Source organism: Crinia signifera, chromosome 9 (assembly GCF_055691185.1).
Source record: "Crinia signifera chromosome 9, ASM5569118v1, whole genome shotgun sequence".
NCBI lineage: Eukaryota > Metazoa > Chordata > Amphibia > Anura > Myobatrachidae > Crinia > Crinia signifera.
Window position 1 is genome coordinate 147,028,766 of NC_139225.1, and position 18,655 is coordinate 147,047,420.

Below are 18,655 nucleotides of genomic sequence, written 5' to 3' on the forward strand. Positions count from 1 at the left end.
CCTGCACAGAAAAAAAAATAACTCACCCAAATCTAACTCTCTCTATACATGTTACATCTGCCCCACCTGCAGTGCACATGGTTTTGCCCATTTTGAGAACAAATTTGTACTGCAATTAGATCTGAATAAGGGCCAAAGTGTTTCCATTTGTATCTCTTTTACCTTTTAAGTTCACAAAATTAAAGTAGGAGACAAGCCAATGTTTCAAAGTCACCACAGATGTCCAGTGAGACCGAGGACAGAGCACCTGGCAGGGGCGTAACTAGATATTCGTAGGCCCCATAGCAAAATTTTGTAAGGGCCCCCCTATTTAGCAACTGATGGTGATAAATGCATGTAAAACATATTACTTAGATGTAGAGATGGGCCCCCTTCAGCTCTGGGCCCAATAGCAACTGCACCCCTTGCACCTATGGTAGTTATGCCCTTGGCTCCTGGGTTTAGAAGACTTCTTCCTTGCTGGGTTTAGCCTGCAGACTGCCCTCATCAGACAACTCCAGTCAAGACATAGAGCTCAGTCTTAACTCGCAGCCATTGTCTTCCAATCGACTACTGAGCTTCCCTTCTCCTCCTCCAGCCTCCGCACACTCCAGTACGTGCTCCCTGGAGTGCCCTCTATGTAAGTCATCTACTTGTGGGGACAATGGACAGGTGGTGCCCACATCTTGGGATTGTGCTATAACATATAGGCTTCTTTGTCCCCATGCCACGCTATTTCAGAAGGCCTGCAATGCTCTCTCGATTTGGCCAAGAAGTTTTTAAAATAGTTCCCTCACCAATACCCACTCTACCAGGCTGAAATAGTTGTCCCTGACCAGCCTGCCCTGTGGCCTCTCTCCCAGGACCAAGCTTTAAAATTAGATTCTCCTGGGCCAAGTGGTAGTAAGACCATTCCTTGGGTAAAGTCGTTTACAAAATCAATGGGTTAAACCCTTCCCTGGGACATGTTGCTTGAGGAACCTTCCTTCTCTGGGATGGACCCTCACAAGTCTACTGTATGCAGGAGCTTGGCCACACAGTGGTAGATTGAGCCTACAGTATATCAATCATGTACGTAAAGGTGCAGTGTGGGTGAGTAATGTTACATTGCGCCAGTATGTACTGGTAACAATTTATGTATTAATAGAATAAGTATGTATCGGTGCAATGTGTATAAGTAGCCATTGATGTATGTATTGGTACAATGTGTATAAGTAGCCATTGATGTATGTACCGGTGCAATGTTTATAAGTAGCCATTGATGTATGTACCGGTGCAATGTTTATAAGTAGCCATTGATGTATGTACCGGTGCAATGTGTATAAGTAGCCATTGATGTATGTACCGGTGCAATGTGTATAAGTAGCCATTGATATATGTACTGGTGCAATGTGTATAAGTAGTCATTCATGTTTGTACCGGTGCAATGTGTATAAGTAGCCATTGATGTATGTACCGGTGCAATGTGTATAAGTAGCCATTGATGTATGTACCGGTGCAATGTGTATAATTAGCCATTGATATATGTACTGGTGCAATGTGTATAAGTAGTCATTCATGTTTGTACCGGTGCAATGTGTATAAGTAGCCATTGATGTATGTACCGGTGCAATGTGTATAAGAAACCATTGATGTATGTACCGGTGCAATATGTGTAAGTAGTCATTCATGTATGTACTGATAGTGGTTCAGTATTGGACAGGCACACATCATCCCAAGGTGGGGAGAATGAGCTACATTTGGGGGGGGGTCTGACCCCCAAATTCTACCATCTCGGAGCTGAGTGTAACGCTGCCCTTATCCAAGCCGGAGGGCGGTAAAGTTACATATTGTACTCATTATTTCCGCTCCTGGTTGGTTGCTTGACTCCATTGTCTGTACCCCACCACCCGCCCAAGCTTCTGTGCATCCTACACAGCAATCTTCTCATCCAATCTCTCACACGGAACAGGGACCTTTCTATGCTTCAGTTCCAAACCTTTCCCTGCCTGAGCGTTCCCATCTCTCCGGTCTCTTTCCTGTTACTCTCCCTCTCCCCAGCTGCTGGTTCACGATAAGGTTTAAATCAAGAACTGCTCAGACCCTCTCCTCCCTTCCTGAGATGGGGGTGGGGGGGGGGGGGAGGGGTGCTGGGTGCGCCTCATGCAAGGTGCTTGCCTAAACAAAACCCTTCCCTGTAGTATAAACACAGCAGCCTGCAGTAAGTGAGTGTGACTTCTGGCTGCAGGGGAAGTACGTCTTTGGGGAATGGCAGATCTAATGTTGTGATGGCTTCACAGCATAGATATATATATATATATATATGTGTGTGTTGTCCTATGGGCGAGGGGAAAGTTTAGGGGAGCCGATGATCATTACAGAGCAGCTGGTGATCACTGAATACTTGCTGTGCGCATGCGTACGGAATCTATCAGTGGAGGTAGGTGAGCTGGGGGCTGCCCCGCTGCTTGGGGAGTGCTGGGCAGACCCCTAAAATGATGAAAATGTGGATTGCACCATTAGGGCACAGCCCTTCACCAGAGCGCCATACACCGAAGGGCAACAAAAACATACCTCCCAAATTTAGTAGCCTGGCCGGCGGAACCCCTGTGTGTGCCTTTGGGGGCATGGTCTAGTCCAGGCCACGCCACCCATTTTTGCCACTGAGGGGCTATGTACCCAGCCCCTTAGTCTCCGGGAATAGCACAGCAGTGAGTAGCAGTGGGAAATCCCAACTGCCCCCCCCCCCCCCCCACACACACACACACACACACACACTTCAGGAAACTGCTGACCCTGGGAGGGATTTGGGACCGTTCCAAGAAAACGGGACAGTCCCACAAAAGTCGGGGCCGTTGGGAGGTATGACTAAAATGGTGCATGGCCTACAGCAGTGAAGGGAAAGGAGGGATATGATAGAGACTGTCACATATACCAAAGGTATTAACAAGATGCAGGGGGGAAACATTCCTTATGGAAAGAGAAGTATTAGAACACGAGGACATGCACTTACACTGGGGGGGAGGAAGTGTGAGAAAACATTACCTCACAGAAACGGTAGTGGACAGGTGGAATAGCCTCCCATCAGAGGTGGTAGAGACTTAAGGCCCCCATACACTATGCGATTTTGGGACGATTTCATCCAATTTCGTCCCTTTGGGCCGATAACCGGTTGAAATCGGCCCAAAATCGCAGTTGTGTGACATCTATTCCGATCCGATGCGCGGTCCCGCGCTCTCTCAGCCAATTAGAGAACGGCCAGTCATTTGACAGGTATTTTGAAAATGTAATAGCCACCACTGCACTGCCCGTCCCGCAGCGCTGCTATTTGTGATCACAGCATGCCCGGCCAGGTCAGCATCACTCGCCGCACCCGGCACCCGCCGGGAACTCATTTGAGAGCTGCCGCCCACCCCCACTACTGCCGCTGCCGGGCGGCTCACAGGAGAATTGGGTCCGACTTGTCCTAAGGACAAGACGGCCTAATGTATGGGGGCCTTTAAGGTGCCCACACACTAGAAAGATCTGCGATCGGAAGATGTGCGCATAAATTAGCCATGAATTGTCCAGGACGGACAAAAGATTTCCGGCAAGCGCACATCTTTACCAAAGATTTATCTTAAGATCCCGTGTGCGTTCCTATGGATCTTTTGTTAAATCTTCTGATCTTTTATGCAGCACGTAAGATTAGAAGATTCAGCTAAAGATCCACGGAGCGCGCATCGGACAAAATCGGCCGATTTTCGACCAATTATCGGTAAACATCGGACGATATATCGGCCGATTTATCGGAAATCGGCCCAAAAATCGTTCTAGTGTGTGGGCACCTTAAGGCCTGGTACACACCAGAACGATCCTGATTGTTAGTAGATTGTTAGCAGATTGTGTGATGCTCGCACGATCTGTTGGGTGCACACAATCTGCTAACGATCTGCATCCAATCTGATCCCAATCCGATCTGAGTCTGTATCCAGTTGAATGGATCTTTTACAGATCCTCACTGCAGCAGGTAGGATCTGTAAAACGACCAAACTACAGCGGGGACGCGCATCGGATCGGAATTGGACCTAAACATGCCCAATCTACATACAATCTGCATCCAATCGGTCGGAATTGGATCCAGATTGATGGAATTGAGCCCTAATCGTTCTGGTGTGTACCCCCCCTAAGTCTCCAGCATCGCGGACCATCCCCCACCAGAAGCCCCACTCTGCCTAATTGTAAGGGGCATAACTGTGTGAGGGGCCCCATAATATGGTGTGGGGGCATAATATAGTGTAATGTAGGGTACACACCAGGACGACCCGCTCACGATGCACATCGTGAGCGGGTCGTCAGTGTCTCGTCCGACCCGCTCACGGTGACGCGGGGGGGCACGACCCGCTCACGATGTGCACCGTGAGCGGGTCCGATCCGATGGCGACCCGCACCCGGCTGTATGGTCGTCATTGAGATCCTACCTGCAGCAGGTAGGATCTCAATAACGACCGACCGACCCGCGGGACCGCGCATCGGATCGGTATCGGTCCACACCAGGTCAGAAAAGGGCCCAATCAGCACACAATCTACATCCAATTGATCGGAATTGGATCTAGATTGTGGGGATCGGGCCCTAGTCGTCCTGGTGTGTACCCAGCATAAGGGGCAGTATGGTGGGGCATAAAATGCTGTAAGGGGCCCCATAATATGGTATGGGGCATAATATGGTTTAAGGGGCAGTACTGTGTTGGAAGTATGTAGCCTTTTCTTGCAAGACCACACCCCTGCCTTCAGCCCATGCCCGGTGTTTGGTGGACACAATGGGCCTTCACTGTATATAAATATTTAGATTTTTACAATGTGTATGGGGTGGAGGGGTGAATTGTTTTTGTGTTCGCACTGGAAGCCATATTGTCTAGGAATGGCCCTGACCTGGAGAAACATGAAGTAGGGAGAGTAGCCATCAATAATCTCCTAACTGTCATTTTTCAAACACAGGGGTCTATGCATGAAGGCTTGGGGAGAGATAAAGTACCAAGCTGTCGGCCCCCAACTGTCATTGTTTTCAAACACCTGTAATATGCCTAATTGGCCGGTGCTTTATTCCCCTCCACCCTATCTTTCTCCAAGGATTAATACATAGGCCCCACATAATTAAAAGTGCCAGTTAGGAGCTGTTTCATTTGTACTTTATCTATGTGCTCTTTATCTCTCTCTCTCCAAGACTTGATCCATCTCCCCCTAATGCACGACTGATGTCATCTAGGAATGCCAAACATGACTGTCTCAGTATTTCCCAGGGGGCGTATTTGTCCTCCTACCCTCTGGAATTTGGGCACGCAGATACACTGTCGCCACACGCAGGGACATCACCCCATGACAATGATACAATACATACCGCCGTCCTTGGGCCCCTGACTTATAACAGTAACATACACTATAGGAGAACCTTTATTTCTTATTATGATTTTTCTCGCATAGTGTCTATAAAATATCAACATACTGTATGTGTTCTATCCATTGGAAGCTGTGTTATATGATGTAACAATGTAACATTGTCTTGTGTGCAATTAGAAGTAAAACAAAATGTTATTTCTAGTAATGGTTAGAAGAGAACAATCCAGTTATGAAGAGGTTAATACTATCACTGCTTGTTACTTCCAGTATCAGAGATACAGAAACATTTCATGGTCAGTACTGCCCTCTGCTGGTGAAGACAGGAACATGTGATACAAGACACAAATCGTAGGAGAGGACGGTCACTAGACAGACAAGCATTAGGTCGACACCACAAGGTCGACATGACTGAAGGTGGACAGGGTCATTAGGTCGACATGGGAAAGGTCGATAGTCAAAATGTCGACATGGGCTTTTCCACTTTTCTTCTGAGCCAACATGTGCCGACAGGCGGTATTTAATTTTAAGATTCCCGTAGTGGCCAAAAATGCATCAATTCATTACCAGCAGTTGCTGTAATCACCCCACCGGCAATGAGTTCCAGAATGTTACTGCTCTAATGGTGAGGAATCCTCTTTTTAATTCAGTACGGAATTTCTTTTCCTCAAGCCTCAGTACATGCCCGCGTGTCCCAAGTATAGGCCTGTTAGTGACCAATCATCTCCCAGTTCCATATGATCCGAATCCTGTATGTGAACATACTAATCATATCACCTCTCAGCCTCCGTTTCTCCAGTGATAACATATTCAGCCTGGTATAACCTGTCTTTGTATTCTAGTGATTCAAGACCTTTTACTAGCTTAGTCGCCCTTCTCTGTACCTGTTCCAATTCATTTATGTCCTTCCTAAGGTGCGGTGCCCAGAACTGAACACAATTTTAATTTCATTGACATTTCATGCCCTACCATCCACTACGCAATATTGGGAGAATAAAATAATCCCGGAGCATGGCGAGCGCAGCAAGCCATGTGAGGGGACGCCGTTCTACGTTTCAGTGTCCATGTCGACTGTATCAAAATTCAGGACAAAAAAAGGTGAAAAACCCCACGTCGACCTCATGACCCTGTTGACCTAACCCCATGTAGACCTTCCATCATGTCAACCTTGAGGCATGTCCACCGTGTGGTGTTGACCTACCGACTGTCGCCCTAATAATCCCATTCCGACGGAGGAAGGGGCCCACAGGATATTTTTGCACCTACACTTTTTTTGATACCAGTCTGCAGAATGACAACACACCCATTGGAATGACCCTGGCCTCTTTCATGTCGTCAGTAGGCATTGGACAATCTTACACCGCTGTATGTTGGTGCTTATAGGAACAGCGTAGAGTGCGGCCTCTTGTTCGCCATTGTGCTGCTCCAGACTCCAGTAATACAGACATTGGGAATCTGACAAGTTGTGTGATTCCATGCTTGGCCCTAGGTCGGTTCAGAAAGAGATGATATTACACTTATGGGGAACCTCCGGCCCTCCACTTATGGGGAACCTCCGGCCCTCCACTTATGGGGAACCTCTGGCCCCCCAGCTTTTATTGAACTACACATCCCAGCAACTGTAGCAGCGCATGCTGGGATGTGTAGCTGGAGGGCCAAAGGTTCCCCATCTCTGCTTTATATAGATGAGAATGATTTAAGCCCTGCTATAGTGCCAGATGCAGTTGTTAAACCCTGGGGCGATGATCCAGCTCTAATTCCTAGATTGTGGGTAATACCCAAAGTTTAAAAATGTAACAAAAATCTGTAAAAAAAAAATTCTAAAAAAAATCTGTTAAAAAATGGGTACTTGTTTCCTAGCACGGCCACACCGATTTACATCGGGGTGGTCGTGTCGGAAAAATCGGGTCGATCGCATAGCATGCGATTTGGTCGCATGCGATGCGATCGACGCGACCGACCGATTTTCGACCCGATTTTTTGATTGAATGAAATGTAAATCGGGTCCCTGGGACCCGATTTTACATTGGATTCAGTGTAAAATATTCCCAACCCCCCCAAATTTAACGGCGTAAACCCCACCCCACGATAGACGCCAACCCGAAGCGTGGCGAGCGCAGCGAGCCCGCGAGGGGCGGCGGTGCGCGTCCTCCGACCTTTTCATTCCCCTACTATCCACGTCGGCGTGGAGTTGAGAATAGAATAGTGTGGCGCACCTGTGCAGTTATACGCGTCCCCTTGCGGGGCTCGCTGCGCTCGCCACGCTTCGGGCTCGGTGGCTCGCTGCGCTCGCCACACTATTCTATTCTCAACTCCACGCCGACGTGGATAGTAGGGGAATGAAAAGGTCAGAGGACGCGCACCGCCGCCCCTTTGCGGGCTCGCTGCGCTCGCCACACTTCGGGTTGGCGTCTATCGTGGGGTGACGACGGGGACATCTATAATGTGAAATGGGTCATATTGGCCCATTTCACATTTTCTCACGATTTCAATGTTAAAAAATATTTTAACATTGAAGCCTATGGAAAAATCGGGGGCATCGCGTCGGGACCAATGTTAATGGTCCCGACCGACGCGATGCCCCTGATATTTTACCTTTCCCGACACGATTTCAATGTTCAAATATTTTTTAACATTGAAGCCTATGGAAAAATCGGGGGCATCGCGTCGGGACCAATGTTAATGGTCCCGACCGACGCGATGCCCCCGATATTGTGTCCTAGCCGGCAAAATGGACCTGATTTCAAAGGAAATCGGGTCCATCGTGTGGATCGTGTACCTTAACTTAAAGGTACACGATCCATAAGATTGTGGCCGTGCTAGGAAACAAGTACCAAAAAATGTGTTGATCACCTGGTCCTAGAGGTAGAACACGCCCGCTAGGTAACTCTCTGAGGGGCTTCATCTTTCTCCGAAGATCCAACGTGTAGGGGTATGCTTCCGGACAGGACTCATTATGTATAGGATAGCAGTGCCAGGAGCTGTGTGACCCACAGATAAGATGATCTTTCCAACCACTCCCAGCGTACAGTATATTGCCTCAGAGCTCGGAATTCTAAGGAACAGACCTGATACCCTGGACATGGTGAAGATCACTTACTACTCGGTGTTTGCCAACTTCAGTCCTAAGGGATCTTTAACAGCGCAGGTTTTCCAGATCTCCTCAGTGACAGAATTATCTACACCTGGGAATCTCTTATAATGCGTTAGCCAGTAATTAATTCATCTGTGCACCTGCTATGACATCTGGAAAACATGCCCTGTAAGAGATGAGGACGCTGCTGCCTTCTCCATAGCAGTAAACGGGACCCGGGTCGCTCGACCTAGGTTACCTGTTCAGACTGTCCAGCAACCCAGTTCCGACCTAGATAAAACCTTCCTTTAACCCGGTCAGAATGCCGGGTTGCTGGACCCGGGTTTTTCACCATGGGCCTTTTACACTGCACAGAGACCCGGGTTATTTGTGCGGTGTGAAAGGGGTATAAGAGACTAAGGGGGAAATTTACTAAGATGTGAAATACACTGGGGGCAACCAATCAGAAGCTACTTCTTATTTCTTTTTCACCCTCTAGAAGATAGTAGACAGGATGTGATTAGTTGCCAATAGCAACATGACCTGTGAAGTGTATTTCACATCTTAGTAAATTTCCCCCTAAATATCCCTTGATATATATAGTGGAATAACGGTTTGGGAGCAGGGGTATTAGTGACTGCTGCCTTGGGGGTAAGGGAAGGAACCTGGTCATTGTCCCTGCAGTTAGCGCTGCATTATTGCTGGGCGCGGGTGTGTTTCTCTATAGGATGTTCGGATCAGGGAGATACAGAAGACACCAGGGGTGAGATTTAATAGGATGAGAGATTCAGAAAGTGAGAGATTTGGTGAGAAATCTCCAGTTTTTTTAAAGCGGCAATCATTTACACTGCAAAATCATACTGGTTTTGCAGTGTAAATGATTGCTCCAAATCTCTCATCCTATTAAATTTCACCCCAGATGGGCAGTACGGATGGTGTAATGGTTACATTACTGCCTCACAGCGCAGAGGTTATGGGTTCTATCCCCACCATGTGTTATATATACGGGGCAGTACGGATGGTGTAATGGTTACATTACTGCCTCACAGCGCAGAGGTTATGGGTTCTATCCCCACCATGTGTTATATATACGGGGCAGTACGGACGGTGTAATGGTTAGCATTACTGCCTCACAGCGCAGAGGTTATGGGTTCTATCCCCACCATGTGTTATATATACGGGGCAGTACGGACGGTGTAATGGTTAGCATTACTGCCTCACAGCGCAGAGGTTATGGGTTCTATCCCCACCATGTGTTATATATACAGGGCAGTACGGACGGTGTAATGGTTACATTACTGCCTCACAGCGCTGAGGTCACGGGTTCTATCCCCACCATGTGTTATATATACGGGGCAGTACTGATGGTGTAATGGTTAGCATTACTGCCTCACAGCGCTGAGGTCACGGGTTCTATCCCCACCATGTGTTATATATACGGGGCAGTACTGATGGTGTAATGGTTACATTACTGCCTCACAGCGCTGAGGTTATGGGTTCTATCCCCACCATGTGTTATATATACGGGGCAGTACGGATGGTGCAATGGTTAGCATTACTGCCTCACAGCACTGAGGTCATGGGTTCTATCCCCACCATGTGTTATATATACGGGCAGTACGGATGGTGTAATGGTTAGCATTACTGCCTCACAGCGCTGAGGTCATGGGTTCTATTCCCACCATGGCTCTAACTGTGCGGAGTTTGTATATTCTCCCCGTACTTGCGTGGGTTTCCTCCGGGTACTCCGGTTTCCTCCCACAATCCAAAAATATACTGGTAGGTTAATTGTCTCCCAACAAATTACCCCTAGAATGTCTGTGTGTGCGTGTACATGTGGTAGGAAATATAGATTGTTGTTGAAGGGACTGATGCGAATGATATCCTCTGTAAAGCGTAGTTGACTATTCGCGTATGTACTGTAATGCCGCCCATTCGGCGGCTGTGCGGGATGCCGGCTGAACTGGGACATTTGTTAAAGGGGCAATCACTTACAAGGCAAAACCATGGCTTGTAAGTGAGTTAAAAAAAATGTTAGGTAGAGAAGATGGCGCTCAACCAGTGCGATCATAGGTATTTCTTTACTTATCTTTTTGGGTGTTTCTTCCTCCAATATTTTCGTGTGTTATCACTCCCACGCATGGTGTGATCGAGATTTTTGCATAAAAAAGGACAAAAAAGGGGAGGAGTGTTAGGTTAACTGGATCATCAAAAATTCTTTTAAATTTTGGTTTTGTCCCAGGTGCATTCAGAGTTCCTAGCTCACTGACAGAGCAATGTGGTGAGGGTAAGATTATCTGGGTTTCTTTTTACTTTTTATCTGTTCTTCAATGAGTGTACCTTCACTCACACAAATAAATGCTGCAACAGTCATCAAAAGGTATCTTTTTAGATGGTGCACCGGTACTCACGTTAGGTTGAGGAATTCACTCACATAAAGGTATCTTTATCCAAAATTTCTTTATTTGTATAAAATGTTTTTTTAGCACATAAAATTGTGAAATATATGTTTACTGGTGGGGAGGTGCAAAAGCCACCTGGGTTGGGCAAGACGAGGGTGCAGAGCTGCAATCCGGTTTTGCAGACAGTGTGCCCTTTAAAAGTGGTCTTATCTCTCTCCCAAGCAAGGCGATAGCATCAAAAAACCCCAGCAAAGAAAGATCAGCGCGTTTCGAGACAGGCATCTCTTTTTCAAGGTTTCGCCATCTTACCCTCACCACATTGCTATGAAAGTGAGGCAGGAACTCTGAATGCACCTGGGACAAAACCAAAATTTAAAATAATATCTATGATCACACTGGTTGAGCGCCATCTTCTCTACCTTACATTTTTTTAACTCATTTCCCTTTTTGGGACACAAGGGAAATGTCCCGCTTTGGGTGGCTTTGAGGCAGCATACAACCAGACGAAGCGCCCGTTTTTTTTGCATGGCTTGTAAGTGATTGCCCCCTTTAAAAAAACATCAGAGTTTTTTCTTTCATGGAAAACATGAGCTGTTGGTAGATCTTGAGGACGGGTTTGGCAGCTTGGACCTAGACACTGTGGATCTATCATCCGTATACCCACCAACTCCACCCTCGTGTGTGGATCAACATGAGCAGCAAGTCTGCCCGGGTAGGGATAGCCATCGACCATCGATGATTCTAAATCATTGTTGGTTTATGGCCGATGTCGAATACATTTGCCATCGATGGGGTGAACCAGATGGTTTTCCGCCTTCGATGGCACAGCAAAACCGATGTTTGTTTTTCTTTCAAGGCGCCGGGACACAGAGCATAGCCCCAACACCTGACAACCCTGAAGCCCCACCCCTACCTTTTTATTGGTCCACGAGCCAGCCAGTCAAAGAAAATGGATGACCATAAATTGATAAAACTATCGATGGTCATCCATCACATAGTTTGTTACTATCGATGGCCAACTGCAGTATTCCCATGAATGTCAACCGTCGATGGCGACTGCACCGATGGCCATCCCTATTCCCGGGTGTCTGTCAGTCAGGACATGCCAAGATAGAGATGTAGCACCCTTTCTGACCCTGCAGCTTGGGCGCAGGGAAATACCAAACTGGATGCATCTAAAAACGGGTGTGGTATGGTGGTCCAACAGGGGGGATCCCGGCGGTCAGTATCCCAATGTCGGTGCTCCGACAGGGGGGCGAGCGCAAAGAAGCCCCATGCTGGCTCGCTTCACTCGCCACAGGGAGAATGGCCCCTGTCAGTCGGAATCCCCCATGTCGGAGCACCGGCAGTTGGGTTTCCGTTGTCGGGATACTGACCATTGGGATCCCCCCCTGTCGGGCAGTCACCCGGCACCCTCTAAATAAAACCCAGATATTTCAGGTCTGTTATCGCGTCAGTAATCCACAACCTTTGATGTTAAATTGAGTTTTACTTGCTCTTTAAAACCCATCTTTGTACCAAAAACATTGAAATAAATAGAACAAATACTTTATCTAAGAACCTAACTGGCATTGGAATCTTCTCTAGGGTACAGACGTACAATTTATAGAGATACACCATGTTTGGCAAGGCGACATGCTCCGAAGACCACATGAAAAAATCTCTACAGCCTATGGAGATTTTACCGGATGAGACTGAGACACTGGGGTCAGACGTCAGGTGAAATGAGCAAAAACAAAGATAATTCAGCCTATCCCGTCACTGGAAACTCATGACATCATTGAGGCACCAAATGCCTCATGCCTCAGAGAGAGGTCTCTAGTGAATAGACGTTTGCATTAACCTAACGATCGGTACAATCTGAATGCAGTCTGTTCTGCCCCCCCCCCCCATGTATGGGAAATATGAACAAGCACATGTGGCAGCGGGGGACGTGGGGTTGCTGCTGGAGGTCTCCTCTGTAACGGCCGATCCAGAAACCACACAAGGGATTTATTAATAGGGCACAACATAAGCTTCATTCAGAGCCAGTCATGTGTTCTGCCGACTTTTACCAATCTGCGCCTTTTTCTCTAGCGAATCTGACGCGCGACGACTCTCTTGGAGCCTGCTTCTGTCGCACGATTGTGGAAGGGTCAGTTACTCACATTTGCAGAGCAGGAAAAAGGTTCATAAAGTGCGTATGGAATTGTGGGTGAGCAGCGAATAGCAATCCATTTACAGACTTGCGCGGGGCGGGTTTTATTTGTCTGGGCGGTGACTATATGCTAGCAGTCATCTGCAACTGTGCAGATTGAGCGATCGTGTCCGAATTAGGCCCTGAGGTTGGGATAGGCATGCAGTGTTCTGGGCCCTTAGACAAACATGGCTGCCCGAAGTCTCAAACTCTTCCAGCCTCCCGAAGGGGCGGAACTTGCACTGACCCTGGCGTAAGTGTAAAGCTTATAGTGATGACTGCATCCGATTGGTTGCAATAATGAGAACCCACCCATTTATTCAAATGCATAAAGACAGCAGGATCAGTCCTTAAAAGGACACAACAGGGAACCATTGATTTCCAGAAGACTCCTAATACCCCTTTCAGGCATAAAACACAGGCCTTCAACCTGGATCTAACCCAGGACCCTGAGCACAGGCTAAGGTTTTCTGATAAGGTCACGATTCACACGTAGGTGACAACCCGGGTCATTCCTGGGTCTTCCAGTGACCCAGGTCTCCTGGCTTACAGTAGGGAGTTTGAATGTGATGCCGAGCACTAGTCTCCCACACCAATCAGCTCCTTTTAGACATGACCTGGGTTATCAAGAACCGGGACAAGTACCTTTTAGGCAGGAGCTGGGGCCTTGTCCCAGGATCCTAGCTCTGAGAATAACCCTGGTTGATTTAAGTGTAACAGGACCCTGCACTGCCAACAAGGGTAGACCCTTACAGAACTAAGGGGGGTATTCAATCTTGGCTAAGTCTTTCAGTATTTAATCACGTTTTTTTAGTAAATTTTTTGAATACGGCTGTAAAAACGGGCAAATAATGGCCGCAAATTCACCATAACCATGTGAATTTGTGGGAATTTCGCCGATACACGCGGTGTTTCACCAATACTGGATTTTTCGGCCAGGATAAAAACCAGCACTGAGATTGAATAGGGCGAATCGAATGCGCTCAAAAAAACGGCGAAAACTGCAGATTTTTTTGCCTGGTGAAAATTTTGCTTGGGATTGAATAGGGGCTTAAGCCGGAATGGGATCAAAGCACTGTTTTTTGGATTATGCCTGAAAGGGGTATACTGGGGAAGGCCACACGTCTATGTACAGTTCTGCGCAATATTATTGGCACCCCTGAATTTTAAGCACAACCTGAACAATATCTCCAGAAGTGTAAATGTACCAGCTTCGTATGATTGGAATGTTTTAGTATTCAGAAATTCTGAATCGTTACCAACTAACATGTAGTCATCTCTCAGACCAGATACAATATTTGTCCTGGGACCTTAATATATGTTGTCACATCCTATGGCAGCAATGGCTGCGTTCCGTGCAGCCATCTCTACACTCCTTGCACCTGCTGGTAGCATTTCCCACTCCTCCTGCGCAACTTGGTGAAGCTCTTCAATATTTCTTTTCCCAATGACAGAACTCAGCTCTCTCCACAGATTCTCAATTAGGGGTACATTTACTAAGATGTGAGTTCTATTGATGGGTTGCAACAATCAAATTCGATTACCTTCTAGAAGGTGCTAAATCAGTAATAACCTGATGCCAATAATGTTGACCAGAACTGTATAAGTGTTGAAATTAAAAATTACATTTCTTTGAATGTCTTGAGACAATTCAGATGCTTTAAAGCCACTTGGGTCCTATACCAGCAGAGGCGGGCCATTATCCTCAATGTATTTCCACTGCATGCTGTGATTTTAGCACTTTTGCTGTCAGTGAAGTCACGCCTCCACTCGCAGCCCAGGGGGAGGCAGTCAAAGCCAGGGGGAGGGAGTGGAGCCAAGAGGAGGGAGTCCCGGTTAGCGGGAAGGACTGGCATCCAGGCAGAGAGAGTCGCAGCCACAGGGAAGGTGTCGCATCCAAGGAGAAGTATTAGCAGCCAAGTAGAGAGAGTTGCAACTTGGGGGGGTTCGGGGGGGGAGTCGCAAGCAAGTCAAAAGAGTCACAGGCAGGGGGAGGGGGTTGCAGGCAGGGGAAAGGAGTCACAGGCAGGGGGTGGGGGAGTCACAGGCAGAGGGTGGGGGAGTCACAGGCAGGGGGAGGGAGTCACAGGCAGGGGGAAAGACTTACAGGTGGGGGGGGGAGTTGCAGGCAGGGAGAAGAAGTCGCATGCAGTTGGTGGAGAAGTCACAGGCAGGGGGAGGGAGTCACAGGCAGGGGGGGGGGGGAGAGTTGCAGACAGGGGGGGGGGGGAGAGTTGCAGGCAGGGGAGGGAGTTTCAGGCAGGGGGGAGGAGTCACAGGCAGTTGGTGGGGGAGTCACTGGCAGGGGGAGGGAGTCGCAGACAGACTGAATGAGTCGCAGGTGGGGAGAAGGAGTTGCAGGCAGGGGGAGGAAGTTGCAGGCAGGGAGGAGGAGTCACAGGCAGGAAGAGTCGCAGGAAGGGGGAAAGAGTCGCAGGCAGTTGGTGGGGGAGTCACAGGCAGGGGGAGGGAGTCGCAGACAGACTGAATGAGTCGCAGGTGGGGAGAAAGAGTTGCAGGCAGGGAGGAGGAGTCACAGGCAGGTGGAGTCGCAGGCAGGGGGAGTCGCAGGCAGGGGGAGTCACCGATCAAAAATTGAAGATGCGACTGATTCAGAATATGTCACAGAGATGCCATTTTTTTTTTTTAAGCTGTGATTGCGTCTGACTCTGAATAAAGATTATGGCAGTGTGAGATGTTGTCTGGGTTTAAAACTCATTTAAGTTTATCAAACCTTTAATTTATTGCCTCTGTGAGTGCCACATCCACGGTTTGGCACCATGTTGTAGATGACTACAACTAGCCAGTTACTTTATATATCCATCCTTAGATGTCATAAAATGCTACACAAAATTGTACAGTATATACAGTGTTTAAATATCACAGGCAATATGGAGACAGGAGACCCCAAACAACCCTCCAAGCGCTCTTCTAGCACTGGGTACCTTTCCTCACCCTGGAGCCACCTGGGCGGTCCTATGCTAATTCACATTTACAGGACAGGAGAGCAATATGCCGCCTCCCGCCCCCTGCACATCATCCCGCCCCACGTCATACCCACATGACATCCTCTTCCCCCTCATCCATAGCTAGGAATACATTGGCACATGTATCTCTCCCACACCTCCCGCTAGTACATGAGGAGCGCGTGGAAAGGGGAGGGAGATATGAAGACAAATAAGGGGCTGGGCAGTGGAGTGTAACAAAATGTGGATATTCTTAGGCCACGAGACAGGAATCTGGGTAGAGGTGGAAAAGTCGCGGGTCGGTGGTTGTGGAGTGATGAGAGCTGGAGCACACGGGAAGGCTTCCTGGGCAGAGGCCATATTTGGGCAGATCAGTTCCTGCCCCCATTTCAAGTCCGTATCTTTTTTACAGAGATCATTGGCTGAAGAGAGCGGATAATTAGGGCAATTCTTCATATCTCATTCCCTAAATAACTGACCTTCTCCATTCCGTTGTTTTGAATCAAAGAGAGACTGGAGGTGAGAGAAGAGAGAGAAGATGCTGAAGATGACCGTGGAGACTTGGCAAGGAGAGAGGTGGAGAGACTGGCGCTGGCCTCACATTAATATAGAATGAAGGCACCCCCTCATAGGTATCCAAATTGGCTATTTCATACTGGTGATTCCCATCCCCCACCCTCCCCGTAATGGAATGTTCTCCAAGTACCTTTCCCGTGTTCCTCTAACATTATTCCCACATTGGCAACTTTTAAAAAATTTCCCTTTAACATTAAAAAACATTTTCTTCACAATTTTTACATTTGGATTGGTGATATTTTTGGCCAATAATAATCCTAAACAGTGTTCTCCTGGAGGGAGGCATTATGGTCCAAATCTTGGTCTGTTTCAGAGGACTCTTCTTTAACCGTACAACTTTATCTTCTATCTTAGCTGGGACGACAGAACATCTCTCCTAACCTAAACTCTTTATCGAAAATCCTCGTCCTCCTGTCTCTTCTTACAGGGGTGACCCTTGATCCATTGTTTCCATAGCCTACAAGATCATTCACCCATTGCGTCTTAGGAAGATTCTCTATAAATTCTCTATGTGATTGATATTCGGCGCCCTTATTGGTGGGGTTGGACTGTCGATTTCTCACTTCCTCTAAACTCTTGTTGCTTTTGGCCTCGGGTCTACTCCAATTACGGTCCGTAAAGCCTCTCTCCTTGTTATCTTCTCTTGGTGGTAGCAATTCTCTCACTTTTTTTATGGAATTAGTCTAGTTCCAAAGGCATCGGCCCTTATGGTTAAGGAAAAGTATTAAAGCCATCTTGTACTCTCCTCTCTCTCAGTGGTATCCTTCCTCCCAATTTCTCCTGCATGGGTGGGGGTTCCCTGGCCAAGGATGATAGTAAAAGATGGTTGAAGGGGGATCAATGTGCACCCCCGGGCTCTTTCCCGGGACGTTCAGTTGAAATGTGAGTGAAGGCCTCGAGCATCAACGCCCGCACTTCGTCAGCAAGGTCAGGGACATCGTCGGCACATAAACCCCGGGTAGGAACCCCTGGAAGGATCTGCACGGTGCACTTTCCTGAAAGAACAAAGAACTTTTCAGCGACAGTTCCGTAAGGTTTCCCCAGTTGCCCGGAGGCTAGATAAATATTGATGCCCCCCCCTCCCCACACACACCAACCTTATATAAATATATTTATGCATGTGTGTGTGTGTTGGCGGTCTATGGTCCTGCTAGGAGGGGGAGTCAGCCACAGAAGCGATATCGACAGCTTTCAATTAACTGTTTCAAACTCGCAGGGGAGGAGAGGTGCCCCCTTGGGAGCAGGAGCCCGGTGGCAGTTGACTCCATTACCTCTCAGATTTTTTGCCTTGGGTGCGATGGTGATGATGGGTAAAACCATGTAAACATACATTTGCTGGAGTATTTTAATCCATAGTAAAATGCCTCATCTTGCACCATGTGGAAATCCACTGAAATACATTAATATACTTTCCCATCCAACACCACGGAGCTGGGGACTGACTGATAGCTCATTAAAGTGCAAAATTAAAAGTGCATTTTTAAAGTACACACAGGTCAAAAGGGTTTACACATATTAGATGGTAGTGGATCCTCTGAGAACTTCATCCCACAGTAACTCCATTGAATTTATAGCCAATCATAGGCGATAGGAAATGTAATAATAATAAAATGTACTTGCCCACCGGTAGAGTGACTTGCCCACCGGTAGAGTGACTTGCCCACCGGTAGAGTGACTTGCTCACCTGTAGAGTGACTTGCCCACCGGTAGAGTGACTTGCTCACCGGTAGAGTGACTTGCCCACCGGTAGAGTGACTTGCCCACCGGTAGAGTGACTTGCCCACCGGTAGAGTGACTTGCCCACCGGTAGAGTGAATTGCTCACCGGTAGAGTGACTTGCCCAACGGTAGAGTGACTTGCCCACCGGTAGAGTGACTTGCCCACCGGTAGAGTGACTTGCTCACCTGTAGAGTGACTTGCCCACCGGTAGAGTGACTTGCTCACCAGTAGAGTGACTTGCCCACCGGTAGAGTGACTTGCCCACCGGTAGAGTGACTTGCCCACCGGTAGAGTGAATTGCTCACCAGTAGAGTGACTTGCCCACCGGTAGAGTGACTTGCCCACCGGTAGAGTGACTTGCCCACCGGTAGAGTGACTTGCCCTACAGGAGAGCTTTGTGCTCAGAGGGAAT

The 18,655-nt window shown here is 47.9% G+C and overlaps 1 protein-coding gene across 5 annotated transcripts in view; it reads right to left on the reverse strand.

Moving 5' to 3' along the window:
- Positions 1–15,706: 15,706 nt before the first annotated feature.
- AGPAT1 (1-acylglycerol-3-phosphate O-acyltransferase 1) overlaps positions 15,707–18,655 on the reverse strand; it is a 48,263-nt gene continuing 45,314 nt past the window's right edge. For all 5 annotated transcript variants that reach the window (XM_083160135.1, XM_083160137.1, XM_083160136.1 and 2 more), the window contains one exon: positions 15,707–17,519. In XM_083160135.1, the coding sequence (XP_083016261.1) occupies positions 17,362–17,519 (158 nt within the window). In that variant the 3' untranslated portion in view covers positions 15,707–17,361. The remainder of the gene's footprint in view (positions 17,520–18,655) is intronic.